Below are 27725 nucleotides of genomic sequence, written 5' to 3'. Positions count from 1 at the left end.
GGTCAGGTCGCTGACCTTTGGCAGGTCAAAGTCAGGCCATGACTATCAGCAGAGACAATTCTTGTGGAATTGTTAAGCTGATGCGATAACGTAATGTAAAAGGGAGCACCCCACCTTTTTACTTTTCACCCATTGTTACATGAGACACGTGTGGTTTGAGCAATAATGCGAGTTTTCCCTAAATTTTCCCGAATAGCTCAGAGCTTCGGTTTCAAGCAGGCAACCCTGCGGAGGAATGTATTTGGCTACATGCTCACCACTATGAAAGAAATGAATTTGAGTTGCCTTGTTTTTCCAACCAACGTGTGCGTACTGTAGTGTTTGCAACGCACTGATGGGTCAAAATGTTTGGACAATAAATGCTACGAAAGCTTGCATAGCCTGCGATCTAGAAATAAAGTTATGGGAGCAAAAAGTTGTTATCTCCCGAATTCAACGCAACGTTATGCTATGGCTTTGCTTTCGCCCTATAGCGTTTACCACTACGGCTTTTTTGGCGAGGCGCACTTTGGCTTTGGGAATGAGAGAATCACATGATCTATATGACGCACTGGCTCAAACCTCAGACAGTGCGCTTTTTGGTAACAGTCCTTTATCCGCCGGGCTAATCACAAACAGTTTTTACTGGCACCAGTAGAGTAGCGCACGGTAGTTGTCAGGACGATCGTGGTCGCGATTGCAAGGGAAAAGCGTAATGCTGTTGCAAAGCGTTGACGGCATAATTTGGAATCGAAAGCAATTTCAATTGATTCCTTGCTTATAACTTGACGGTGATGTATTGGCAGTACCCGGTGCCATTATCAGATGTAACTAATCCTGAGGTTTCACTGGAGCATGTTTTTGCAGTCTAGGTCACTTAACGCACTCCTTTTAAACGAAGCCATATATCTCTGATATACTTTCTCAGATAACATTAGCCAATTGAGGTTAGGACTACGACCAATGTCATTGAATCCGGGTCAGTATGAAGGTGCCTTCATACTTTCAGTATTAAGGTCAGCATGAAGGTACCTCCATAATGACCGGCGTCGGACCAAGAGCAAAACCAAACTGCTTTGTCACTGAAGGACGTGTTTGAAGAGGTAGTTTTCAATGCTCTTTCCGACTTTCTTGATCACAGGGACGCCAACAGACATCTTATCTAGACTTCTCGCTGGTCACCATGTTAACCGTTTGTCCGACCGGTGTGACCTGAAATGAGGACCGGTGAAATTTTGCTTTCAACAGGTATCTAGACGTTAAAGCGGCTGCATAAGGTCTGGACATGGATGTAATTCATGTGGTGTAAGACATTTTAACGTTATGCAGGTTAGCTCTGCCTCAGCATTAAAAAGAAGTGGAAGATCATCCCACAAGAAAGGTTTCACTTAAGTACGTACGATTGGGCATTATAAGATGATAGCACGTTTTGCTCCGCACGGCGATGCGCTTCTCCTTTGTAGTCTGAAAGCTTCACTTAAACCCAAATCTGTGAGCTGCCTGGAAATTAAGATAGCATGTACCCAAACACTTGGAAATACAGTGACCATAGGATTCCAGACGAAACTAAAATTTCTCGTTTAGTTGTAAAAAGTGTAGGGCAGATGCAGGTGTAAATATGCATAGCAGCAAAACCAACGTTATTATAAATGGTGGCATACATCAATTCGAGTTCAACTGTCCATGGCCGGTTTCTGGGTGACAGGTGACATCTTGAGAAAGGAAAAAGTAGTGATATAGCAACTGAAAGGCTTTGCCTTTCTACGAACCTGTTGGTTGCAACGCGCAAAATGCTCGCAAAAGCTTTTGCCGCGAAGACACACCAACAGACGTTGCACTTTGCACTTTGCCCGACTTTGGTAGAATTGAGATCAACTGAAGTTATGCTGACCACATACGTGATTTGGCGAAACGCCTGGTGGAGAATTCGCATTGCAGAACAAACGTTCGTACATGGCTCGTCGAAGAGGGCCATGTGGCTGCCGACTTGGCAACGTCAGCCTGACCACAGGGCGCCGAGAGTCGTGCTATTGCATGGCACGGTTTAAGTCCTTTCGTGCTATTTGGATAGTGGCCCGAGGCGAAACGTGTCCCCCGAGTCTTTATTACAATAATGGGAGGATGGTTCAGAGTGCGCTTTTTTCAGCAGGAAATCAGATTCTAAGTTCGTCCCAGCAAAATTTTTGTTTTCAGTTTTGTGTATTGCATGCCCATTTCATAGCTGAGCCTATGTTCTGAAGTTACGACGCCACACCAAAAATAACATTCTGTTACCTGATTTTATTTTCTCATGAGATCATACAGAAACAAATGTCGGATTTCAGGTAAAAACCAATGCTAGGTTCGTGCCATTCCATGTACAGCATACGAAATGACGCTTGGTATAGAAGTCTCCAGGGGACCAGTACATCAGTCGAGTCAGTATCATATTTAGCTTGCGATAATAAACGTCCGGGGTTGTGTCTGACGGGCGGTAAAAACGCGTCACATATATCAAGGGTTTTACCACAACTATTTAAGGTTACCCACTATTTGAGGAAATAGTATGAGGTTGCTGGCATCAAGCTGCCCCGCTTCATTCCCCATGCCGACGCCACGATACCTTAAGACAAAAGAAGATAATCTTTGCGTGATAGTCATCTTTTACATAGCTTTTTACAGCATTCCAGCTAAAAACATTGGGAGCAACTCAACTTGGGGGGAGGGCAACCCAACATTGGAGACCCGGGGCGCTCACCAAAGGATATAAATCGACACCCGTGCAGAAGTCTCTGAGAGGTTTTCTTCGCAGAGTTGTGACAGCTTGGGAACACACCTGACACTTGGCAGGAGATACTTAATCATTCGGGATGGTTTTACAGTTTTTTCCACAGTACTCAAATTCGTCTTTGTGTATTACATTTATTTCAGTGTGAAGGTTCGCGTGAAGTTGGTACATTCAGTACTCCTCTGCCAGGAGCGTTACAAGCTCCGGCTGAGGCAAGTCCGAGAATTGGCAGACTGTTGAGACCGCTTTGGAAGACTGCCAAACCTGTTGTTCCCCTGAAGCGGGCCGGGTCAGGTTGCATTCACTCCGCTTCCCACGTTTGCCCCACACGAGGTGTCTGTAACCGTCTCATTGATAGATTCGGGTACAGTGCAATGGTTCGCATTGCGTGTCGACACGCTTATGGATGCAAAGACTGCACGGGTGTTTGCTGAACCACGTTTAGATGCATGGGGACGCTGTTATCTTCTGGGCATCCTCCACATTGAATACAATAATAACAAAAACTGCCTCCCGGGGGTAGCAAAAATAGTTAAACGCCGCCTTTCTCGCACATCTGTCCTTCCAAACCCACAAATGACTCTTACGATGCGCCGTTACAGAAACGGCTGCTTTCTCCGCTGGAAAGTCATCGTAACGTTTTCCACAGTTTATTCCTCACTCGATACGACCACCGCCGTGTCGTGCTTGGTCCCGTATAAAAGTACTTTGGCACACAAAGTTCGAGACAAACGTTGAGATACGGTGAGGTGCGGTCAGGCAAGACGATCGTCGCACGTGCGCCACGGCCAGCGGCGGCCAGCCAGGCACATTCCAAGGATAAATAAGAAAACTACCATACAAAATAACTTAGGGTTAGCGAAAGGCACGAAGCAACACAGTGCTACGACCGGAACCGCAGCTAGGGGCCGGAGCTTGAAGCCCTGCACAATCGCATGGCGGCCAAGTCCCTTCGTCTGGACGCGCGGCACAGTGAGAGAACTCGGCCACCCCTGCTGCCCAGCTAGATGGCACAAGCCTAACCCCCTCCGCGCGACCACGCTGTGATCCCCACGAGGGCGCGGCCCCGCCTCTGGCCAGTGCTCTACCCAGGTAAATGAACAGACGAGCAGAATACAAGTCTGACGTAGTGAACTAATAGCGAGAAACGATATGTTTGTACTCGGGCGAAGTTGGGAGGTACGCTAGTGGCTACGCCCCGTCCACAGTCGCCTCCCAGTGGACAGTTGCCGCGCCCCTGCCGCTTCGCCTATTTACAGTGGGAACTAAACCAGAAGCTCGTCGACTGAACGGTGTCTTTGGAATGAAGCAGGCTTTGTACTGAAACGAAAACTGGGCCGTCCGCTGACCACCAGAAAGAGTCACACACGTTCCAATCGCGCCTCTGGCTAGAATGGGCTCGCCTACGCAACCCCTTTGAAACACGAATAGTGCAGGAGCTGCTTGGCGGCGGGCCGCTGGTCGCCGTCCATGCGGTGGCAGTCAGAAACAAGGCTCTTCAGGTCGTCCGCTAGATGGCTCGGTACTGGCGGCGGCGATGTACTGCCGGCGATCTGCAAACGGGCGATTTGGTGCGTTTTAGTGGCGGCAGTTTTTCGACATTGAAGCTGTTGTAGGCAGACTGCACGACACACAACTCCGAATCCCCACAGAAGTACACAATAAAGTTGCATGCATTGAAAATGTGGCCCACCAGCCACTGGCAAACCCTTCAGACTCTGAGGTTCGAAATTAAAAACATGACGACCCGAAACCGACGAGTTCTCCCGGCGCCTCGCACGCCGTCGCAACTCGTTGAACCACCAGCCGCCACTGACCCTGAAGAGCAGTGCGAAGTGGTTGCTGCAGGTGTGCGCGTCCCAGGGTGGTCGGCCGGTGGCCATCTCAATGACGCAACAGCCGACGCTCCAGACGTCACAGGAGCGGCCGTAGTGGTGGCCACGCAGCACCTCTGGCGCCATAAAGGCGACCGTGCCCAGCACCTGGCCGCTAAACTCGCCCTTGAGCGTGGCGTCGGTGCCTAGCACGGCCGCCGTACCGAAGTCGCCGATCTTCAGGCACTGGCCGGACGAGTCCACCAGCAGGTTAGCGCCTGCGGTAGGGGAGGATCGGTCACCCGCACTGTCAGGGCGGGAAGTTCGAACGAGAGGGACCACGATACCGGGCCTCTCGCTGTGAGTGTGGGGCGCAAATAGCCATATACGCCACGTAATATTGCATAGCCTCTCCATTCCAGAGCACAAATCAGGGGCGTAGTTTCGCAAGGAGAGTTGGAAAGGGGAGAGGGCGAGCCGCGAGCAATTTTGAAACGTACCCCCAAATTCGCCACAAGTGGTTTTTTTTCCAACATTTGACCCACTTCTCTCCCAAAGTTGGGGAAGGGAGCTTGAGAACCCACAGACTGAATAGGAAACTAGACACCTGGCACATACCTTCCCCCAAACAGATCGCTTGTAAAAAGGGCACATCGAACTGACAGTTGGGCAGATAGCACTTTTCCCCGCATCTAATCCCCTAACCACAGACGATTCATAGGGCGTAACACACCCTCATGCACACAACCCGCGCGAAAGCCCCAGTCAGCCGCCGCGGAGTCTCTCCTCCCTCCGCCGGCAGTGTGGCAGGCCTCGCTCACCCTTGAGGTCGCGGTGCAGAATATGGCTGTCGTGCAGGTAGGCGAGCCCGTCCACCAGGTGTCCGGCGTAGCGCCTGATGACGTCAGCGCTCATGGGGCCGTAACGCTGCAGCAGGCTGGCCACCGAGCCGCCGGCCTCCCACTCGGTGAACAGGTTCATCACGGCCGGCCGCCGGGTGGCGCCCAGCAGACGCAGCACGTGCGGGTGCTGCAGGCCGGCCAGCAGGACGCACCTCGGCGCGCAGCGCGGCCTCGCGCTGCGCCCGCTCCGACGGCGTGTCGCTGCCGCAGCCGGTCGACACGTGGACCTGCTTGACGGCCATCAGGTGGCCCGACTGCAGGTCGCACGCCTGGTAGCAGGAGCTGAAGGCGCCCGTGCCGAGCAGCGGGCCGCGGCGCCAGTCTACCTCCTCCGTGTAGGTCACCAGCGTGTCGCCCTCCATATCCTGCGGCCGCACGGGCCGGTTAGGTCAGGGAGGGCCAGGCATGCCAGGTGCGCGCCCGCCTCGACTGAGGCCAGCCGCGCTCAAAGGGAACCCGGTATCACCGGACACAAACGCAGCCAAGGGTTGAAAGGGAACCACGTATCAACTGGGCACAAACACAAGAGCAAGGTTCCCATACTGGTGGGCAGCGCTGATCACTGTGAGATACTCGGATTGTCTATGGAAATAATTCGCGAACCAAAATTTACCGAAAACTTGCACGCATCATGTTGAAAATGGTCAAGGAAACGAAAGACCACCTCAAACCGTGCACTCTGAGCTGAATCCATCTCAGACCAGCGTTCCTATCACGGTGCAGCCCAGCATCCCCATCCGCACCACTCACTTGGTTGTGAGGGTACACTATGATTTCCTCTACGGAGTCGGTGGAGCAGGGCAGGTGCTGCAGGTGCGGCGGGGCACAGGCGCACTCCACGTCCATGGTGGACGGCGTGGACATGTCCGTGGACAGGGGCACCTCCAGCTCGCTCGGCGAGTACAGGCTCGCCTTCAGCGGCGCGGCGCGCTCGGCGCCCGCCTGGCGGCGCAGCTGCGACTGTTTTCTTCTGAAGCCGGCTGCCACCGAGGCCGGGTCGAGCGGCAGGAAGTTGGGCCGAGGCCGGCGGCCGGCCGGCGTCGGCGCCGCGCCGGAACCGGGGCTCTGCGGCGGCGGCGGCGCGCCGCGCGCCGCTGCCGCAGAGCCCACGCCGCGCGCCGCCTCCCAGAGCGCGCGCACGCGCCGCCGCAGTCGCAGCTGCAGGTTGGAGTCGAGCGCGGCCATCAGCTCGTTGATGTGCGCATGCGCGTCCGGGTCGGCTTCTGCGGCCAGGGCCATCTGCACGAAGACGCGGCGCGCCAGCTTGCTGACGGTGGCGTGGGGGTGGGTGAGCGCGCGCTGCGCGAACTCGGCCAGGCGCGCTGCGCGGCCGCCGCCGGCGCCGCCCAGCGGCGAGACGCTGAACTGCTCGGGCAGCTGCGCCACCAGATGGTCGGCGACCACCAGCCGGCCGAGGCACCACTGCCACGAGTCGGCGCCGGAGCGACACTCCTGCAGCAGGCAGTCCAGCACCAGCTGCAGGCCGCCCAGCTCGGCGGCCAGCAGCTGGCCGGCCGGGCCGCGCGCCAGCTGCGCCAGCGTCCACACGCTGAGCTGCGCCGAGCGGCGGCTGGCGTCGGCGGAGCGCAGCAGCAGCGCCTCGACCAGCGGCGTGAGCGAGGCGCGCAGCCGCGCCGCCTCGTCAGCCGCGCACGGCCGGACGTGCTGCAGCAGCAGCCGCAGACACTTCTGCAGGGGGGGGGGGGGGGGCTGGTCAGTGGCAGGCGATGCAGCAGGAACGGCGGTGAGAGTGGTTTAAGCTCAGCACTGACGGTACATGAAACACACCGCCCGGTAGCGGGAGATATATGACGTGGGCTGATTACACTGCATGCCAACAATGAACTATCGTCGACGCCAAGTTCGTGCCTTGCGATCTCTCACCCCTGCATTTCAATGTCAGGCACGGCAGGCAATGTCAGGCACACTGCTGAGATGACTCGACAATGCCCCGCACCCAAATAACTTCACACTATCACAGCCTCCCTGCAAGTGCTTAAAACGCGATAGCAAACACCGTCAATGGACCAGGAAAACGGACGGATTGGCAAGCATTGTGTGCGCACTGGACCAGCTGCCCACGCCAATGATCGCTACGAGGAGCATCTCGTGCACGGGGTCGGCGGTACTTACGATGGCTCCGAGGAACACCTTGTGGACGGGATCGGCGCAGAGTGTGGCCAGCAGGTCGGCCAGACAGTGCAGCAGCTCCTCCGCGGACCTGCTGCTCGGCCGGCGCACGATGCCGGTGAGCTCCTCAGCCAGGCGATGAATTCCTGCAGACGACGGCGCACGTGGCTCAGAGTAGGTGCCAGACGGCGCCAGGGGCAGGGTGGGCAGGAAGGAGAGATTGTCTGCGTTAACATTCCAGATCCCCGCTCAATGGACAACAATTTACGCCACAGATGTGGTAGTGTTGTCACACTGTCTGAAAAGGGGAATAGTCAAACATGACAGCGATAACCCAGGTTCAGCGGAACACTCATACGACAGCTGTTACAGGTCGTAAGAACTAGCTGTATTGCAAACCCACGTGCGACTCGCATATGGGTATATCACACTTCATAGCTCTAGCTTGGTCTCACTCCACGAAGCAGTCCAGATGCTACACCGTTGCATGCCACTCACCAGAATCTCTCATCTGCCAGTCACGGGAGAGCACCAGCTGCACCAGCTCGCGTCCGAGCACCTGGACCCATGTCTGGCGGCGCTCCACGCTGTCGAGCCGCTCCAGGCGGACGGGCGCGCGGCGCAGCGAGCCGCGGCCGGGCGCCCGCCGCCCCAGCTGCGGACTGCGGCCGCCCTCCGGCTCCGTCGAGGCCAGCGAGGCGCGCCGCGCGCCGCGGCCGCCCTCCGGCTCGCACGAGACGACCGAGCCGCGCCGCAGCGAGCCGGGCGAGGCGGGCGGCTCGCGGCGCGCCTCGCCGGCCGGTGCGTCCCGCCGCGGCAGCTGCGGGCTCCGCGCGCCCTCCGCGCCCGGGGTGAGGGAGCCGCGCCGGCCGGCGGCCGGCGCCGGGCTGCCGGCCGGCTCCCAGCCCGGCGAGCCGGGGGCGGAGCCGGGCGCGCGCCGCGCCGTCGTCGGACTGCCGAGGCCGCGCCGTGCCAGCTGCGGACTGCCGCCGACAGGTGGCAGGCGCGGCGGCGGCTGGGCGGGCCAGATGGCGCGGCAGAGCGGGCAGATGACCCGCTCCTGCTCGCGGCGGCACTCCTCCGCCCAGACCGACATGCAGTGGTGGTGCAGGTAGTTGCGACAGCTGCCGTCGCAGCGCACCAGGCTCTCGCCCTCGACCATCTCCAGCAGGCAGATGGGGCAGCAGCTGTCGTCACTGCAACAGAAGCGCACATTACATTTGCGCACTTACTCGCCCTTCCTCGCGACGCGCACAACGGGATCATGAACAGTGCGGCAACCATCGCTCCCATCAGGCGTAACCCGATTTGGTAGCGCAAACGGGCCGCGGTGGGTACACAGCCGCAATAATGGTTAAGAGCCCAGCTCAAGGGATACCAAGCGGACAAATAAGACCCCGCACACGTCCCGCACGACGTCCCAGACAACGTATGGGGTGTGAGGTCGCCCGCCGCCGACCGTCTGCGAGGCGTCCGCCGCGGCCGGTCGCCTCGCTCCCGGTCGTCTTCGGGCGTACCTCCTGTCGTCGGCGGTCAGGCGGGTGGACTGGAGCTCGGCCGCCGACGTCGGATCGCCGCCGGCCTGACCTGAGACCCGGGACAGCCGCCGCCGCCGGAACGACTGCACCAGCGACTCCACCTGCGGCCGCCAGCGACGGTCAGAGGTCAGGCACAGACCGACAGCGGCCCCGGGTCACTGACACGGAAGGCCACGGATGGCACAGCAGCAGCGGTTTGAACAACAAACAACATAAGTTGAAATCAACTTCAGGCCAGTCGATTATATGGCGTGAGCGCAGCAAAGATGCCAGACAGCGTGAAGCTACCTCAGAATTTTTGTCCACCTTATATTCATTAAACGCAGTTCATATAACATTCACCTATTTGACAGGATGCTGAACCTATCTATGTACATCTTACGCAGCGAAATATCGTTGAGAGATACGATACGTAGAAAAAAAAACAGCAGGCGATGGCGGCGCCGACGCTGGCCGTACCTCGTAATTCTTGAGCGTCCGGCAGAAGAGCCGGTAATCGTTCTCCGGAACCCGGAGTACCCTGATCATGATGAACAGCACGTGCAGGCAGAGCGGCGAGCGGCCACACGAGCACGTCTGAAAACCGAACGATCGGTCAGGCGTCGGCCCATGAAGCACGCCGAAGTCACACGGCAACCCGGCCAGGCGGACCACCATCCTATCACGAAAGGGATCCCCCCCCCCCCCCCAAAGCTGTGCCGATTCCCGTGAGGACCAGAATTAAATGGCCGGTATCCGATCAGGGTGGGAGCTACCCGGCCTGGAGCTCCAGACACCACACCTGGACATAAGCTTCATAAAACCCGTCATCATAGGCGCTGTCATCACTGGTCAGAGCCGCAGGTGCTGCACAGGGCACCGAGTCCAGGCCGGTGCACTGAACTCGAGGGCCGCCTACCGGCACCCCACGCGCGCACGCCCACTACCCACCCCCATCTTACCCCTGGACCCCATCTGACACCTCCAGTCGCGCGGCCCCGGGACGCATCGGCCGAGGTCGGGGCGTGGTCCGACACAGGCCCAGGAGCGGACCCAGCCACCGCATACTACAATGGCGGCCGCAGCCAGCACCAACACTGACTGGAAATCCGACTCCTGGTAGAGTTTGACCTCGCAGCGCGCGTCTAGACTTTGAAAGGCGGTGTGTTGGGAGTCATGTCGACAACACTGAGTCATGTGAGCATGGAAGAACACTACATAACGCTGAATGAACCGGAAAGCAGGACAACGCGCCACTGTAATCAAAATAATGCCCTCTCCTGGCCGTTGAACTGCAAGCACAATGTCGTTAAAAAGTCCCGAGAAATCTCATCTGATGGATTTTCTCGCGAAACCGCGGCTGACGGCAGAGCCGGTTGGAAAGGTGGCTAATTAAATATCGATCTTGCCTCCGAGCGCTCCGCCGGCGGCGCCAGTAGCGGTGGGTAGTCCCGCCATTCAACCCCCTGGCCTAATTGTCCCATCCCCTGGTGGAGGGGGGGGGGGGGGGGGCACCGCCGGCTGACGACCAAGGACGCTGGCGCCATTTGCGCTGCAATAAATCGCCCGAATCGCGGCTCCAGTTTGGACAGGCATTATCGAACTGGGTCAGTGGTTCCAGCTGTGTCCACGGTCCGCGCGCGCGGCGAGGACCGGCCCGTTATGGCAGCGCACACGGCGATAGGAGGCGGCGGCGTGGCGGGGAAGAGGGGGCGGGGTGCGGGCGTCGGTTGTGCGGTCGTCAAACAAAGACAGGACAGACGTCAGGAGGTGGTCAGTGGGTCGCCAACTGCGCTTTCGTTCAGGTCCGGAGTCTGGCAGACGCATCGGGGAAACTAAGCAAGACGAAGGACCTTTAGTCTTTATGGCCCTGGATAAGTGAAAGGCATGCGGTGGAATGAGATGTACACCGTGGAATGCAGCTGCATCTGACCAATCACATATCACATCCATATAGACACATGGACCGTAGACAGCTAACGAGGGAGTTAGCGCCACTCCTTCATAACAAACGACACGACCTCACCTCTGCCCGCCGCTTCAGCTAGACCCACCGATACCGACTCCAGAGAAAGAGCCCGAATTCAGCAGACAACGCGCCGATCAAAACAACTCTCTCCGAGATGCGGTGCGGTACCCGACTGCAACCACCACACAGGTGCAAAAACATGCCTACACCCTCCGATCACGTGTACAGTGTTCGGCCGTGCCGGCGCGCCACCACGGAAGGGGGCGGTCTAATGACCTCGTTCGTTTTTTGGCGGCGCGCATCACTCCAGGATTGAGCTCACACACGCACGACGACGGCACGTACAAGGAAAGCCCATTAGTGGCCGCCGGCTCCACCGATGGCAAAAAATCCCTCCATCCCGTCGGCGTGGTGTTCAACAACGGGGCAGATCATTAGGAGAGCGTTTTTAAGAGCTGCACCGTGTCGGCCGAGCCGTTGGATCGTCCGGTGCTGCAGACGCGTCGATGGCGTAGCCGCTGGGGCTCCGCGAAGAACGCGACCACGCGCTCGGCTGAACAACGAGACCCGGACACGCGATTCCCGGCCCGGTGCGCGGCGAATGGACACGCATACTTGACCCACAAAGCTTGCACGGCTCCCGCAGCGAGCCCGGCAGTGCCCTTTTAGCGTCCCATTTCTGGGGCGTGAACTTTGGGAATGGCACAGCCAGTCGGGCGCCCGCCGAGCTCCCCTGCAGCACCACGTGCACACCCGCCGAGTTGGCTGCATGTCGCATCGCATTGCTTCGCTTCCGGACGGCCACCCGCGAATTAAGCGCGCGACATCCGCAACGCTGCTTATTAGATGCAGGCCAGCATTTGCCCCACGGCTCGCTCAGGGTCACCAGGGTCACGGGGGCGGCGGGCCACGCGAGGGCGCTCACTGCGGCGCGGGTAGCAACGGCCGCTCGTGAGCCGGCCATGTTAACGAGCGGCGGCCGTCGTCGGGTCGATGTCACGCGCCGGCGGACAGACAGGGCGGCGGGGTGGTCAGCTCCGGCGCTATAACCCGCCGCTATACAGCAGACGCGCCGGGCCCGGTCCGCACGGCTGGTGCCGTCCAGGGCCGCGCTCCCCATTACCAACAGCTTGTTCCCCATTACTAACAACAAGTTGCAACCTATGACGTCAGAGGCAAGTGCGTCACAACAGCTCCTACAGCTTGGATGATAGTCGCTTATGTATGACGTAGGTTCTTGTGACGTCATAGGTAGCAACTCAGGTAGGTACTTTGCCAACGAGGAACGCGGTCCAAAGGAGCCTCTCCGAGCACGTGACCGGCGTCTACTGCGGTCCCAAGCCCTGTCCCGCACAGCCGCGACACGGACGCTAAGTCCCAGGCTGTGTCGCGCCGAACACCGACGCTCGCCAGGCCAGGAAGCTCAGCCCACACGAGATACCGGCGCCCGCCGTGGTCTCACGCTCAGTTCTCGCAGGCACACATGCCTGCTGTGAAGCCAGCCTCAGTCACACGCAGCAGCACCTGCCGCGGTCCGAAGCTCCGGCACGCACGGCGGGGCCCAGCGCATGTTGAGCTCGCAGGCGCCTCCGCAGCCGGAGCGCCACCGAGCCGGCGCCACCGAGCCGGCGCCCGCTGAGACGGCGCCGGCGCGCGTGCCGGCGCCACTGGCGCCCGAGGGCGACCTGGGCGCCACGAGAGGCGCCGCCGCCGCCCCGGCCAGACAGCGCCGCCGCCAGCCCCGATTCGGCGAGCGGCGCCGTCCGGCGGGTTTTGGCCACCTCTGTTCGGGCGGCGCCGTCCCGCGGGACTTGGCCACCATGTTCGGGCGGCGCCGACCGCAGGGCCTCGGCCACCTCTGTTCGGGCGGTGCCGACCGCAGGGCCTCGGCCGCCTCTGTTCGGGCGGTGCCGACCGCAGGGCCTCGGCCACCTCTGTCCGGGCGGTGCCGACCGCAGGGCCTCGGCCGCCTCTGTTCGGGCGGCGCCGACCGCAGGGCCTCGGCCCGCTCTGTTTCGGGCGGGTGCCGGACCCGCAGGGCCTCGGCCCGCCTCTGCTCGTGGCGATGCCGACCGCAGGGCCCTCGGCCAGCCTCTGTATTCGGGCGGTTGCCGACCGCAGGGCCTCGGCCGCCTCTGTTCGGGCGGTGCCGACCGCAGGGCCTCGGCCGCCTCTGTCCGGGCGGCGCCGACCGCAGGGCCTCGGCCGCCTCTGCTCGGGCGGCGCCAAGCGCAGGGCGCGGCCGGCTCCGGCGAGAGGGCTGACGCCGGCGCTATCGCGCGGCATCGCACCCCCGCAAACCGCAGCATACCGCATGTCGGCGCATGACGCAGCCACGGCAGGAATGTGGAAGCGGCGGTTTGGCGACGTTCCGATTCGACATTAAACGCGTAGTGGAACACCCACGTCCCACTGCAAGCGATGGCTGGGTGGGTCCCGTCGCAAGCGGTGGTTGGGTGGGTTCCGCGACAAGCGGTCGTTGGGTGAGTTCCGCGGCAAGCGGTGGTTGGGTGGGTCCCGTGGCAAGCGGTGGTTGGGTGGGTTCTATGGCCAGCGGTGGCTGGGTGGGTCCCGTGGCCAGTGCATTTAGGCAACATTTAAAAATTGTTTGAACAAGTTCTACATGTCAAGGATACAATTTATAGTTAAATGCAGGCAAGTCAGGTGGTAAGATTAGTTCAAGGAAGGGCGAGGAACTTCGGGCAGGCCAAGCTCGCTGGACCCTTGCGGCCCTTTGTTGGCCTGATGTCTTTACGTCTTCATGTCAAGTGGTGCCACGTTCCGCGGGTGGTTGACCACGACCGCAGATCTGCGGGGTATGGAGTGACGCTTATACATTCTGAGCCATGTATGAAGGTGTTTTATCATTGTTCTGTCACAGAACTGATGGAACCGTTACGTCGTGCGGTGAGCCGTTATCTGACGACCGTTACGTCTTTGGTCGGCTGGCAACATTTGCAAATCAGCAGACGATCCAAACAAGCCGCATCTGCACTTCGCGTACCACGTCCTTACGACCAAGATCAAGCTGGATCACATGTGGAGAACAACCCTTGCCTCCCCACTCACCACGCCTCCAGGTGGCTCCGACTGGCCACGCAGTCGGGGTTCCCACGAGTCACAGAGTTTCTCCCCGCAGCCACAATGTCCGGTCTGGGGCGCGGCTGTGACGCGTACCCGTACATCACCGTCGCTGGTGCGCACCACGCACCGATGACGAAGGCCGCCGCCACCACGAGTTCTGAGTGCGAGCAATACGTTGCTGGGACTGGCAATAAGAAACACAACAGCCGCGAGCGAGGCAAAGGGCACATGACGGGTGTCACGTGCGTCACCGTGACGGGTGGGGTCCGCGGCGCGGTGACAGGCGCGGCGGAGCTCCGTGACGGGCGTCACGTGCGTCACCGTGACAGGTGGGGTCCGCGGCGCGGTGACAGGCGCGGCGGAGCTCCATGACGGGCGTCACGTGCGTCACCGTGACGGGTGGGGTCCGCGGCGCGGTGACAGGCGCGGCGGAGCTCCATGACGGGCGTCACGTGCGTCACCGTGACAGGTGGGGTCCGCGGCGCGGTGACAGGCGCGGCGGAGCTCCATGACGGGCGTCACGTGCGTCACCGTGACGGGTGGGGTCCGCGGCGCGGTGACAGGCGCGGCGGAGCTCCATGACGGGCGTCACGTGCGTCACCGTGACAGGTGGGGTCCGCGGCGCGGTGACAGGCGCGGCGGAGCTCCATGACGGGCGTCACGTGCGTCACCGTGACGGGTAGGGCATACGGCGCGGTGACAGGCGCGGCGGAGCTCCATGACGCCGCCAATGCCGGTCACCACTCACGTCGTTACTGACTTCAGGCAGTCCGCCGCCGCCGTCAAAACCGACGGACGGCGCGTCGCCGCCGACGGCAGGGTGGTACCGGAGCCGGGCGACGTCGGCCAGAGGTCAGCCCTGCCACGCCTTCCCCCGCTGAGGATCCCCCAAGGGTAATACGGCGCAGCTCCCGCGGCCGAGAGGCCGGCTTGAGGGGGCACTGCCGAGGTTTGTTTGCCCGCCAGCCGTGTTCAGGTATCGGACTTCATTCACGAGCAGGCTTCGCCGTGCAATGACGTGCACTGCAAACGGCACAATGCTGGCACAGCAGTAGGAAAGGCGTGAGATGATATTTGGCGACATCCTGATCGTATGCCCGGCGAAATCTCACGTGGGCATTACCCCGACAAATCTAGCCCTCTACGATGCCACGGACTCGCTTCTCCAATCACGCCAGCCCGCTCCCTTACAAAGAGGCCCCTGCGCCTGCGAGGGATTGACTCAGGTCGAAGCTGTAGGAAAACAGCCGCGAGGAAAAGATACGCGCCCAACGTCCTGTAATTGGGGTCATCTTTGGCATGAATACACACGCCAATCAGTTGGCACATGTCCTTGGCAGCTCCCCGCTAGCGCCGCCCAGTCAGGCCGATGTCCTACAACTGTCGACCGGCCTGCGCCGCGCGTCAGATTTCGCCGCGCGCCGCTCCCGCCTCGCGCGCGCGTCCGCCTGTCTCGCGCAGTCCTGGCAGGCGGGGGCCGCGGCTCGCCGGGCCAGAGTGACGCGCGTCGCGCCTCTCAGTGGCGGCCGACAGCAGCACGTCACGCCCGCCGCATGTGGCCTGTCAAACACCGGCGCAACCAGGCAGACAATGCGGCCGTTGTTCGCGTGCGCCCACCCTGCAGCAGGCAGCTCAGGCGCTACGTTCGGCCGAACAAATGGCACGTTTTCCTCACGTAGGCGCGGCAGTCGCCGGGCCGGACCGCACGGTATCAGCGCCTGGAAACCAAGGCTATCGTCGCAAAAGCACTACGTCTTGACGAGGCATGAGGAGGGCCGGGGGCGTGCGGCGACCTGCGTCATTCCGCTGGCGCCCGCCGACGGCGATTTCGAATCTGGCGCCCCCTATCTCATTCGGCGCCAGCCGCCGGCTCCAGCTCCAGCCAGCCTAATCTGACGGCGGCGGGCGACGCGCCATATAAGGGCATAGGCCGCCGGGTGGCGCCGCCGCCGGCCAGACAGCGCCGTCTGGCGGGAGCGCGCCGCGCCGCGCCGCGCCAACCGCAGCCGCACGCGCGCGGCGTACGCGGCGCGGGGTCGCGCCATCGATTGGCGTCGGCGGTGGCGCCCCGGCGCGGCCAGGCGTCATGGGCAGCGAGCGGCGCGACGGCTCCAGGCCCGGCCCATGTCGCCGCCGCCGGCCCGGCAGCCGGCCGCCAGCCCTGCGGGCGTCGTCGCGCGTCGTGGGAGACGGCCCCGTCCGGCGGGGACGGCAGCGCGGCGGCCGAGGCCGGCGACGGAGGGGGCGGCCGGTCCCGTCCGCGGCTGTCAGCCCCGCCTGGCGCCCAGCCAGCTGCTGATCCGGCGCCGTGCGTTTCGAGACTGCTTACGAGCACTGCGCTCACGGTGCACGTTACGGCACGTTACACCAACCCCCTGATGATTCCGCTCCGCGCAGTAACTCCAAAATGAGGTCAGGCGAGCCATGTCCCACCCCGGCGGAAAAGTGGGTTCTCAGCGTCTATCCACTAACCACCTTGTTCCTCGTCGCCACGCGGCCGCCGTTCTCATCGCGGTCGAGGTTTGTACGGGCGGGCTCGTAAGCGGATGCGTTCGGCGGGACCGTGCAAAAATAAACAGCCTGCAGGGCCGGTGCTCATCACTCTCCGTCTGCAGCGGCGACGGGCGGGCCTCGGCGGCGCCGCCAGCGGGACCGCGCTTCACTTTCGCCGGCCGGCCGCGGGTCGGCGACGGCGCGGCGCGGCCGCAGGTTCCCACGGCCGGGCCCGGCCCAGTCCCAGGACCGGTCCGCCACAATCGACTCATCGGCGATTTTTGGCCGAACGGCTGACGTGATGCTCCTTTGTGGCGTTTGTAATTGCGGTGGGACTCGTCGAGCTGGCTGGAGGGCGCCCGGCGCTCGCCCACTGGACCGCCCGGTGAGACGGCTTGTGTTTTTGTACACGATGACATCATCTCGCTACACGACGTTAAAATAGCCCATCAGGAAAAACTGACATCGTGAAGGGTAAAGCTAATAAGATAGCTTATTTCGGGTCAGTTCACAGCCCAGACCACTTTCGAGCAGACAACCGAGTGGACAAAGACACAAAGCGCTCCTCAGAGGCGGGAGAGACCGGGCGCCACATATCAAACGCGAGGTCACACTTGGGTGAGCGGTAACGGCCTGAATCCCCCGGCGGCGGGGGCAAGGTCGTAACAACTCGTGACTGTCCTGAGTCGCGGAGGATGAGAGGACATCACGAATGCCCGACAGGCGGTCATCCGGTACCCGTGCACATAGACCACAGGGTGCTTTGGCTCGCGTCTGTGCATGCACCACCAGAATCGTGAAATTAAGTACTTTTCCCGCAAGCATGGGAATCATTATCCATGTCAGTCAAGGCACAAATGCCTATGGGCATGCCCGCCTACGATTTCAGGTCAAAATACCCCAGTATTAACTCGACTCCACGCACGCACGCACGCACGCACGCACGCACGCACGCACGCACGCACGCACGCGCGCGCGCACACCCCGTCGGTTCTGCCGGCAGCCACCCCTTTCCCGGCCAAAATGGCGGCAGCTCGGCTGGCGGCCGGTCCCCGGGGAGGTTGGTCTCGTCGTTGGCGACCCTTGGCGGGGCCGCGTCGTCGCCGACGGCCGGACAGCCGGCGATCGCCCAGGCCGAGGCTGCGCGGCCGGGAGCGCGGCCCGGTCCCGCGACTTTTCGCCGTGCAGGCAACTGGATAGGTCTGCCCAAGGTCCGTTGGGGATAAGACTGATCAGTGTACATAGATGTATGACCAAAGAATATTTTTCCTATTCAGAAGCATCGTTGTATAAGAAGCTGCAGGGTTAGCCTGGATTTCCGTACGGGGGGGGGGGGGGGAGGGGAGAGCTCGGTGAAGTGGGAGCATCACGTAGATTTCTAATTTTCTGTGGGGAGTCATAGACGGCAAAAACGAGAACAGAAAAAATCCAGACGTAGGGGATAAGCTACCCCCTGATATTTGGTTGCTACGTTATTCGAATAAGAGGCTTTCCGGCCAGTCATGACCACATCAGGGCGAAGGGATGAAGACTGGATAGCGCTGGGGTGGAATTTCCTGTTCCTGGGGGCCCAACCGCCGAGACTTTGCCCGCACAGCGGCCCCTTGCGGGATGTGTGCTTTGGTGCTCAGACGATGAGCCCAACAAGCGGTACCTCAGCCAATTCGTAGCCGGCGCATGCAGCCTGCCCCGCGCCCTGAGAACCCGTGTACACTGTACGGTACCCCACCAAGCTTCCTCGTGCCTAGCCTGAGGCGGCCAGTAGCCGGCTCACGCTCAAACGTATGCTGCCGGTTGCACTGAGTCCTAGCCGTCGTTTGCGAGGGCGACGCCGCTCCGTCGTAGCCGAGGCCGTCCCGCCCTAGCCGACGCAGCTCCGTCGTAGCTGACGCCGTCCTGCCCTAGCTGACGCCGCCCTGCCCTAACCGACGGCGCCCGGCCCACATTAGGGCGCCCAGAGGCCCGGATGTTGACGAGCGAACCGTGCGCAGGCTGGTACCGCGGTGTGCGCTCACAGGGGCGGCGCCAGGCCCGGCACCGGGCGGGCAGGTGGGCGAGGTGGGGGGGGGGGGGGGGGGCAGAGGCGGTACCAGGCAGACATCGCACCAACGGACGTGTAAACGCTCACAAAAAGATCAAGCTTTCGGACATTCATTAAGGTTGCCGCCAGGTACGGCACAAGCCAGCAGATGTTTGGGGCTCGAGCCGCCATCTCTGGAACGCGGAGACGTGCTGCGGCGCGGCGCAGGAGTTGGACGCCTCTCTTGGGGCCGGCCCCGCGGGGGACACCCGATCCCCACAGCCGAAACGGAACGGCCCGGCCCCACCCGCCGCCCAGCTTCCGCCGACCCGTGCATGCATGCAGTGACGTATCGGCCAGGATCGGTGGCCGCTCGTGACAATGGCTGGAGTCGGGCCACCGCCACGGCCGCGCCCCGACGGCCACTAGGCCGCACGACATCGTGACCAGATCGACGATTGCAGGCTACCGAACGCTCCCGCCGGACACGCGTCCGACGGTGGGGCGGGGGCGTCACGTGACGGCGGGATGGGCACGTCACGTGACGGCGACCGGACCAGCGGCACACGTGATGGCCGACGGCCGCGGCTTGTGCCGGGTGACGCCGAGCATCACGTGATCGGCCGACCGCAGGGGCGCGTCACACGCGGGGTAACCGGACCCCGTCCCGCGGCGGCGGCGGCGGCGGCGGCACGTCCGCTCGGTGGTCGGAGCCGTCGCCGCCGGCCGACGCGTCAGCGCGCCGGTGTCGCCCGCGCTGCCGCCGCCCGGCCCGGAGGCGTCGGCCCCGGCCACAGTCACCGGTCCGTCGATCATCCCGAGTCTCGGTCGTGCTGGCGTTACCGCTAAACCAGGAGGAAAACGGAAAGTGCTCCCGCTTTTGCAGAAATGGGACATGTGACATGTTTTTTAGTAACACGCTGGCATTCTGTGATGAGAGCTGCTGTGTAGAGTGGCTATGTCACGATACGCCTGCCACGTTATGAAAAAAATTAAGAAGAAAGTGCACGATGTGGTTGCTAACCCTGTTTTCTGTCCTGCAGCCAACATTTTGCGGGCGGATTATAACAGAATTAGCGAAAAACTTGCAAAGAGCGAGGAATCTCAGGAGTCAGGCACGGGTCACATTCTCGACAAACTACCCATGGAGGTACATCATTTTGAATTGACACGTTACACACACACACATTTCGTGAACCTTTTTTGCACGCAATTGCTAGCCGAATTTCGAACAAAAATGCCGCTGCGCCGTTTGGTGATGACCGGACGTCCGGCCGAATTCCGTCCGGCGACCTCGACCGCTACTCCCACTGGCGGGTGGGCTGCAATGTATGACTTCGTGCATCTGTAGTAAAAGTAACAAATGCTGGCTTTGCCTCAGCCGCTGTTTAACGGTCCACTAACTGCAGGAAATGGCCAGCATCACGAACGATGCTGAACGTGCCGAGTACGTCATGAAATGTTAACACCAAGCAATGCCTATTTGGATTTATTCAACCGTTTGAAAGACTTTTCCCTTCTTCAGCCCTTTCCATGAGAAAAAAAATCACCGAGAACACCGTCCTACGTCACGCGGATCCAGCAACAATGGGTGAGACCGTGAGATTGGCGGGCCGTTAATTCCCACTCCCCCAGCCGTGACGGCCGGAGACAGTGGGGGGGGGGGGGGGGGGGTTGTGCGCGCGTGCCACTCCGAACCATCTGATACATGAGGGGAAAGCTGGGTGCTGCGCAGCGGGCGCCTTTATTTGACGCTGCCAATGCATCTGAGAAAGGACAGCAAGCCAGACGACCACTTTCCACGATCCCACTCGGGCACCGTTAAGATCACGTTTACACGCAATCAGGATAATTTTCGAAACCGATGTCGCTAGCTGATACCGATAGTCGTGCCCACGTCAGCCCAATCGGTTCTCATCCCAGGCACCAACCGAGCCGCCCGTCCAAAACGAGACCGCCAGACGATGATATCGGCGCAGAACTAATGGCCGCCAGCACGGCAAGCGACCGGCACGTCCCGGGGTCAGGCGAGGGGTCACCGTTCCACGGCAGCGCAAAATGGCGGCGCCCAGCTGCCGGCGTGCGGGCATATCTACGCGGGGGGGGGGGGGGTGAGGGACCACGGAGCTCCCTCTGCGATGGAAATCCAATAAGCCTTGCCGTTGCGCAGGCAGAGACGGATCGGCAGATTATGCACCGACGCGTGCTGCTTGTGATGGTCATTAGCGTCCAAGTCTGAGCCCCTCACTCAACGTCTGAGATCCCCACCTCTCTGTGTGAAAGGCCGACATGCCGGTGATTTCGAGCAGCAGCAGATAAGCCAAGATGGAAGAGCGTGAGTGGCTAGCTGGTAACGAATAGCGGTAGCACGTGAAAGCGGAAACATGCACGCGTCCGTGCCAGGGGCGGACCGGGGATCCCCTGATAGCAACATGGCTGCGTCGTCACGAGGTCATGAGGTCACGGAGCCGGGCTGAACATTCGGGCTCTTCCAATTCGGCCTGGCCCAGACTTGGACCGTGACAACTTCAATCAAGCGCGCAACATCGCATTCTACCCGACGAGACCCACGCTGGGCCTGAAATTGGATTTGGGCCGGAATTTGGCGCTGGTGGCACAGATCGAACTCGATGGATTTCAATTATGCACCACACAGCCAGTTCCGGAGCTGGATGCGGTGGAGGGCACCGCGGAGCCGACCAAATTGGAACAGACACTACCACTTGGTCGAGGACAGCGAGCGGAGTTGGCCGGTGTAGGACACAACGGACCGCAATCATGAACCCTTTGATCTGTCTAGTCTGCGCATAGGACATATGGTATCCTTGCCTGTGATGATGACAACCGAGGATCAGCGAATTAACAGCTCGTGCAGTGTCTCCAGCTTACACATAACGCACAACAAATCAGGTCACCGTTCATCGGCTCTTCGGGGTCGAGTCTCTCGCTGTCTGCACCCTGCGTCCTCGTACCGGTCTGCGATCTCTCAGCCCCCCCCCCCCCCGCACCAGCGCCCTCTGTCGACGCCCCGGGTCGCGCCGTGCCGCCGCAGTGCAGCGGTCGGGTCCGGCCGGGCCGTGGGCGTCGTCCCGGCCCGGTCGATCCGCCGGCGGCGGCGGCGCCTCACCTGAGGCCCGATGGTGACGCGGTACTTGTGCTGCGGGCTGTCGCCGCCCACCAGGAACGTGTGCGGCCCCGGCTGCTGCTGCAGCAGGTAGAGGCGCGCGCGGCCCACCCGCTGGATGCGCCTCTGCACGGCCTCGAGCGCGGCCGGCTCCAGGCCGCCGGGAGAGGGCGCGCGCCGCGCCGGCGACGTTCGGCCAGAGCACGGGCTGCCCTCGCGCTGCAACAGGAGCGCCCTCAGGTCACCGCTCAGGGGAGGACGCTGCGAGACCAACACTCGATATGTGGGACGGTAGGGTGAGCTCCGAGACGAACGACGATCTTCCAGCGGACACAACAGGGGATATTCATGGTCGAAACCACGCTTTAAATGTTACAGGGGTCTATTTCTGCTTTGAAGACCCATATAATGGTCGAAACACATATTCGAGGCACAATAATCCAGCCTGCCAAAGAAATGCTATACCGAACACTACCGCCCGCAGTGGTAGCTACGCCCATGGGGAGATCGCTGGCAGGCCAAGGTCGGGCAACGGACTGGCCCCAGAACTGAGGGAGCGCCAGAGGAATCACAGGAAGCGGTCACCAGTGGTGTGTCGCGGCGCCAGAACCAGGGACACCAAAGCATGACAGTTTGCAGTCGAGACACGTCCAGACCCGCGCGGCGTGGAAAAGAAGGGCGCATCGTAACCGGAATATATGTGGAATGTGCACGGCTTATGCAGGGCACAGCAGAGGAGTCAAACCTGCCCCCCCCCCCCTCCCCTTTCCTCCCGGAGGCCGGTCTGCTCTGAATCTCCTGACAATGGCTCATAAGCCGACGTGTGTCTGATATAGATACAGATCCAGAGCTGGAGCGCCACAGGCGGCCGGCTCCGGGCCATCCGGACGACAACGGGTGCTCTTCTCCGCGTGGGCCAGGCGTCAGGTGGTCAGGACCACTGTCAGGCCGTCAGGAGCACTAGTCACGCAGCCAGGACCACTAGTCAGGCGGCCAGGAGTAATAGTCAGGCGGTCAGGACCCCTAGTCAGGCGGTCAGGACCACTAGTCAGGCGGTAAGGACAAGAAGTCAGGCGGCCAATACCACTAGTCAGGCGGTCAGGACCATCAGTCAGGCGGTCAGGACCACTAGTCAGGCTGTCAGGACCACTAGTCACGCAGCCAGGACCACTAGTCAGGCGGCCAGGACCAGTAGTCAGGTGGCCAAGACCACTAGTCAGGCGGTCAGGACCATCAGTCAGGCGGTCAAGACTTCTATTCAGGCGGTCAGGACCACTAGCCGGGCGGCCAGGACTACCAGTCAGGCGGCCAGGACCACCAGTCAGGCAGTCAGGATAACCAGTCAGGCAGTCAGGACCACCCGTTAGGCGGTCAGGACCACTAGGCGAACGGTCAGGACCACCAGTCAGGCGGTAAGGGCCACTAGTCAGGCTGTTAGGACCATTAGTCAGGCGGCCAGGACCACTAGTCAGGCGGCCAAGACCACTAGTTAGGCGGCCAGGACCATTAGTCAGGCTGTACGGACCACTAGTCAGGTGAGCAGGACCATCAGTCAGGCAGTCAGGACCACTATTCAGGCAGTCAGGACCACTAGGCGGACGGTCAGGACCACCAGTCAGGCGGTCAGGGCCACTAGTCAGGCGGTCAGGACCACTAGGCGGACGGTCGGGACCACCAGCCAGGCGGCCAGGGCCACTAGTCCGGCGGTCAGGGCCACCAGTCAGGCGGCTCACGGCTGGCACCTAAGCCGTCCAGTACCCGACGGTGCCACCCCGCCAGCCGAGCAGCCAGGCTGTCAGCTGAGCAGCCAGGCTGTCAGCTGTGCCCGGTGGTGCGGGGAAATCAATACCGCCCGTCGATCAAGAAATGGGGCGAGTCAACACGGTGTGGTGCTTGAACACACGCCCATGGCGCAGAGGCCGCTTACACGCGGGCCGTGTTTGCACGGCATCAACTGATATGTCGGCAGCTTAACGTGCTTTTTGTGCGTGCTAACGGCGTTACCGACGGTGAAATCGCACAGCCCTGTAATAGCTCCATTCAGACGTCAAACAAATCCGTCCAGTCGATATTTGAACACGTTGTTCTTGTTCTGTTATTGCACAATTGGGCGACACTTATTTCCCCACCAGCGTAATTGGCAGACAAACCGAGCTTAAGATCCACCATCTATGAAGCACCACGTAACCAACTATGCCAAAACAATATGGCTGAAAACGCGGCTTATCCTTATCCACAATTTACTTCAAGACGTTAAGAAAATAGGGTATGTGTGCCAGTGCAGTGCCCCTTTGTCCACGCACATTTCCTCAAAACAAGATGGCTCCATGGAGGATGTTTGCGTGGAGAGTATCGAAAAATGGCTTAGTGCAACCACCATTCAAAACACCAAACGTTGAAAAGAAGAAATGCGCTGACAAAAACTTCTTGGGCTATGCCTACCATCAAGAAAGCTCTTAACTGTTCCGAAGATGTGCTGATGATAAATCTCCGTTTTGTTGTAGGTAAGCAAGCCGGAGGTAAGCGCATGTTTTTGTAAATCAATGCCAATACATGTGGTAGTCAAAATTATTGGAGGCGCGTCCTAACCTGCTGACAATTTCCTCTTCGTCGACTATACATCTAAACGGGTCTTATGACTTGTACAGCCCTGTGATGCACAACACACATCTTGCTTGGGATTTCCCATCTATCACACTACAAGCTAAATCGACACTGGCATCTGCGATAGTGCGGTGAGCGATCCGTGAACGATGAACCCTCCCCCCCCCCCCCGCCACTGAGGGGCGAGTTCAACAGACTCCACTGGACAAATCACGTCGTTGCCACGCGCTTCAGCGCCAGGTCATTGCGGTGAGCGACGCGCCAGTACGATGCCAAGAAAATCCCCTGCGCCTTCCGCTTAGTTTGATGAAGAGGGCGACATGTCATCAGCTGTCTAGGCAGCAGGCCCATTACCCATGTGCAAATATACAACGGAGTAAATGGAGGCGGACACAACCAGCACGAGACGCCTCGCAGAGGCTGTCAGGATCGGGACCAATTTATTTGGTAAGCTTTACAGCCTGAGCGTCAAGTAATTAAGTTACAGACGGACGCCTGGGTTGGCACTTCTCGAGCTGACATGCAACACTTCATTCACGGCTGCTGACTCACCGATTTACTGCCGTTTCTGACGGGCGAGATCGAAACGTGGCGGCGATGGACGAATCGTTTGGCAGGGACGCCATCTGTTGGTGACTCGGGGATCTTGTCTGGTGGATCTTTGCCATAACACGGCTGGCAAAGAGAAGACCCCGGCAGAGGTCTTGCGGTCTGAAAATCCGAAATACAGTGAGTTTGGCGTGGCGTGGCGTGGGAAATAAAGGGGTCGGATGACCGATGGTCCCCCACTCTCTTTGAGTGTCTATCATAAGCCATTTTATGGTGCATGACAGCAATTTTTGGTATCGCATTCAGCACCCACTGCTGTCTGCAAGCTTGACGAAAAACTCACAATTGTTTCAGACCATTGTATCCACAGGAAGGTGCATCCACCTTGCTTCCCTCACTCCCGTTTTAGCTCGAATCCCCGCGACCGTCCTTATGACCGAGCCTTCGCGCCTGCACGCACCATCCATGAACGGGCTCGCGTGCCTTCTGGTACGGCTCAGTCCAAACAGCGCCGAGCACATGCCCAGCACAGGGATCCCCTGTGCCGACTAAGCCTCGGTGGATTGGCCCCCAAGGTGCACGCAGTTTTTCCCACCATTACCCACTCCTTCGTCACATAGCTCTGAAATGGTCACTTCTAGCTGAAACGGCTTTTATCCAAGAAAAAAAGACAAACAGCGAGGTAATCACATGTACGCTGTGACAAAACAAACGGAATGGTAATACCCACGTTACTACATTGCTAGGGAACTTTGCAATAGACTGCGGCACGCCCTCCGGTCACAAATCGCCTAAATCACAGGCATTTCCCTGCTCCTGTGGGTGAGACTTCTTCAAACCGTCCAGGAAATCCCGCCCTACTTAGTACCCGCGTGAACACAGCTACGACGAACCATTTCGTCAGAAAGTTCGCGTTGAACTTCCCGTGTTTCACGTTTCTCCGCCATCGCCGTTTCATCACCGCCGCACGTTTGCTGTTCAGGCGCGCGGTGCCCCGATCCCCACCAGGTGCCAGTTAGCAGGAGTCTACACGTGTGTCACGCCCGTGGCGGCCAGCCCCGCCCACCCGTCAAGACACCATCCAGATCGCTGCGCGCCTTGAAAGCGAAAAAACAACAGCACTCCCGTCGTACAGGCACTGTAATTTCCAGCATATTTGCCCCAGCGCCGTGGGAGAAGTGCCAGGCCGGCGGCCAGGTCCGCTATCTTGTGCTGACAGCGTTTGGACCTGCCCGGTAAGCTGTCTGTTGGCGTCGCTTGCAACAGGCGTAACAATAAGCTCTGGTGGATAATGTCCCCATCGGAACAGCAGATGGTCATGACAAGTTTGTAGTAACGAGATGCAGGCAATTGCGCCCTGCGAAAGCACGCAATCGTCAATGCTATCAAATCAAATCGTCGATGCTATCGCTGATTGAAGACTGAAGCAGCCCCGGCGAATCTGAAACAGATCTTTAGTTCCGGCCGATCACGGTCCAAAGTTTGTTAAAAGCAGGCCATCCTGAAGATATTCATCCTGATGACTCCACCCACCCACGCTGAGCGGTCCACAAGAAGCATGCTCCATATTGCTGCAGCATCTGCAGGCATGGGAAATCACACAAAAAGCTGCTCGCAGCTCTAGGTCCAGGGAAATCTCGCTGAAAGTTTCCTTTCCCGTGGGACGGCTGAGAACATGTTGAAGCGCCGCTGGGTGGTCTTTCATCGTCGGTTTGCAACGGAATCGAGGGCACGCGGGATTATGCCGATGCGATGTCTATTCGTCATAAACAGGCGCATTAAACAGCCCAACAAAAACTCGGAGGTCATTCAGCGGAATGCAGACGCCTGGCTCCGATCAATGCTGCCTCGACCGCTCAAGGCTGCTCAATACATCATATTAATAGCTGCTCTTTCGTATGCAGAACACAACTCACCAGTTCCGTTTCAAAACCTTTCACAACAAAAGATCTGCGGGAATTCAAGCGCCAACGAAAAATATCGTGCAATGCCCCGGCAACAGCCGAATCCACCGTTCCCCCGCCGGGCCACGTGTCCCCGCCGGCCGACACGTGCCGTCCGGCGTCCGAACGTGGCGCGGCGTCACGTGCGGACCGGCGCGTGACGGGACCCCCGCACGCCGTGTGACGAGATAACACGGGGTGTCACACAGCTGGCGAGGCGGCCGGTGCAACGAGGGGCGCTCAAAGGGGACCGCACGCCCACATACGCCACGGAAACGAGTCTTCGATGGCAGACATAATGTGAGGAAAACAGCGAGATACTCTGTTCGTGTCAGAAGAGGCAAAAAGCGGAGCATGCATAGGACAGCGTCGTGGAATAACAGCACCGAAGTGACGATTTTGAAGCGTTACACGTGCACTGTAGTGTACTACAGCTTCCGTCAAGACGAAACCAATATTAATGTAACGCTCACAGATAACAGCGCACACCAGGACATGGGACGCGCGATAACGCACCAAAAAAACAACAACAACAAAAAACGGCGCGACTTACAATAGACGACTTTGACAAAACGACAAACGTTTAGCGGATGAGTGCAATGGGATGGATGTATGTACTGCATAGGCACACAACACAAATCACGCACGTGAATGTTTACGTTAAACGGTTACGTCACATGGTGTTGGGCTTGATTGGCTTACAACGAAGCAAACGGCGGTTTGTTGGACGACCAATGAGGCCACGGTCGAAGCCAATACTGCGGCACCGAGGCCTGTTGGTTTTCACAAAGAAGTTCCACGGAACAAGGGACAAGCCCCACTACGTCAAT

General features: G+C 59.9%; 1 protein-coding gene and 1 long non-coding RNA gene across 2 annotated transcripts; both read right to left on the bottom strand.

Moving 5' to 3' along the window:
* Positions 1-4743: 4743 nt before the first annotated feature.
* LOC119092627 (uncharacterized) lies at positions 4744-6889 on the bottom strand. The gene is made up of 3 exons (XM_037215591.1): positions 6213-6889; positions 5382-5827; positions 4744-4838 (listed from the first exon to the last, which is right to left on the bottom strand). Exons 1-2 carry the CDS (start codon positions 6699-6701, stop codon positions 5465-5467), a joined length of 852 nt encoding a protein of 283 aa, XP_037071486.1. The 5' UTR covers positions 6702-6889; the 3' UTR covers positions 4744-4838; positions 5382-5464.
* Positions 6890-7107: 218 nt separating this feature from the next.
* LOC119092736 (uncharacterized) lies at positions 7108-8208 on the bottom strand. Its single transcript, XR_005093536.1, has 3 exons — positions 8091-8208; positions 7596-7738; positions 7108-7151 (listed from the first exon to the last, which is right to left on the bottom strand). It is a non-coding gene; the product is annotated as an uncharacterized LOC119092736 (long non-coding RNA).
* Positions 8209-27725: the final 19517 nt, after the last annotated feature.

Source organism: Pollicipes pollicipes, unplaced genomic scaffold (assembly GCF_011947565.3).
Source record: "Pollicipes pollicipes isolate AB1234 unplaced genomic scaffold, Ppol_2.1 Scaffold_3447;HRSCAF=4054_pilon_pilon_pilon, whole genome shotgun sequence".
NCBI classification, from domain to species: Eukaryota; Metazoa; Arthropoda; class Thecostraca; order Pollicipedomorpha; family Pollicipedidae; genus Pollicipes; species Pollicipes pollicipes.
This window is presented reverse-complemented; position numbering and strand designations above follow the sequence as displayed.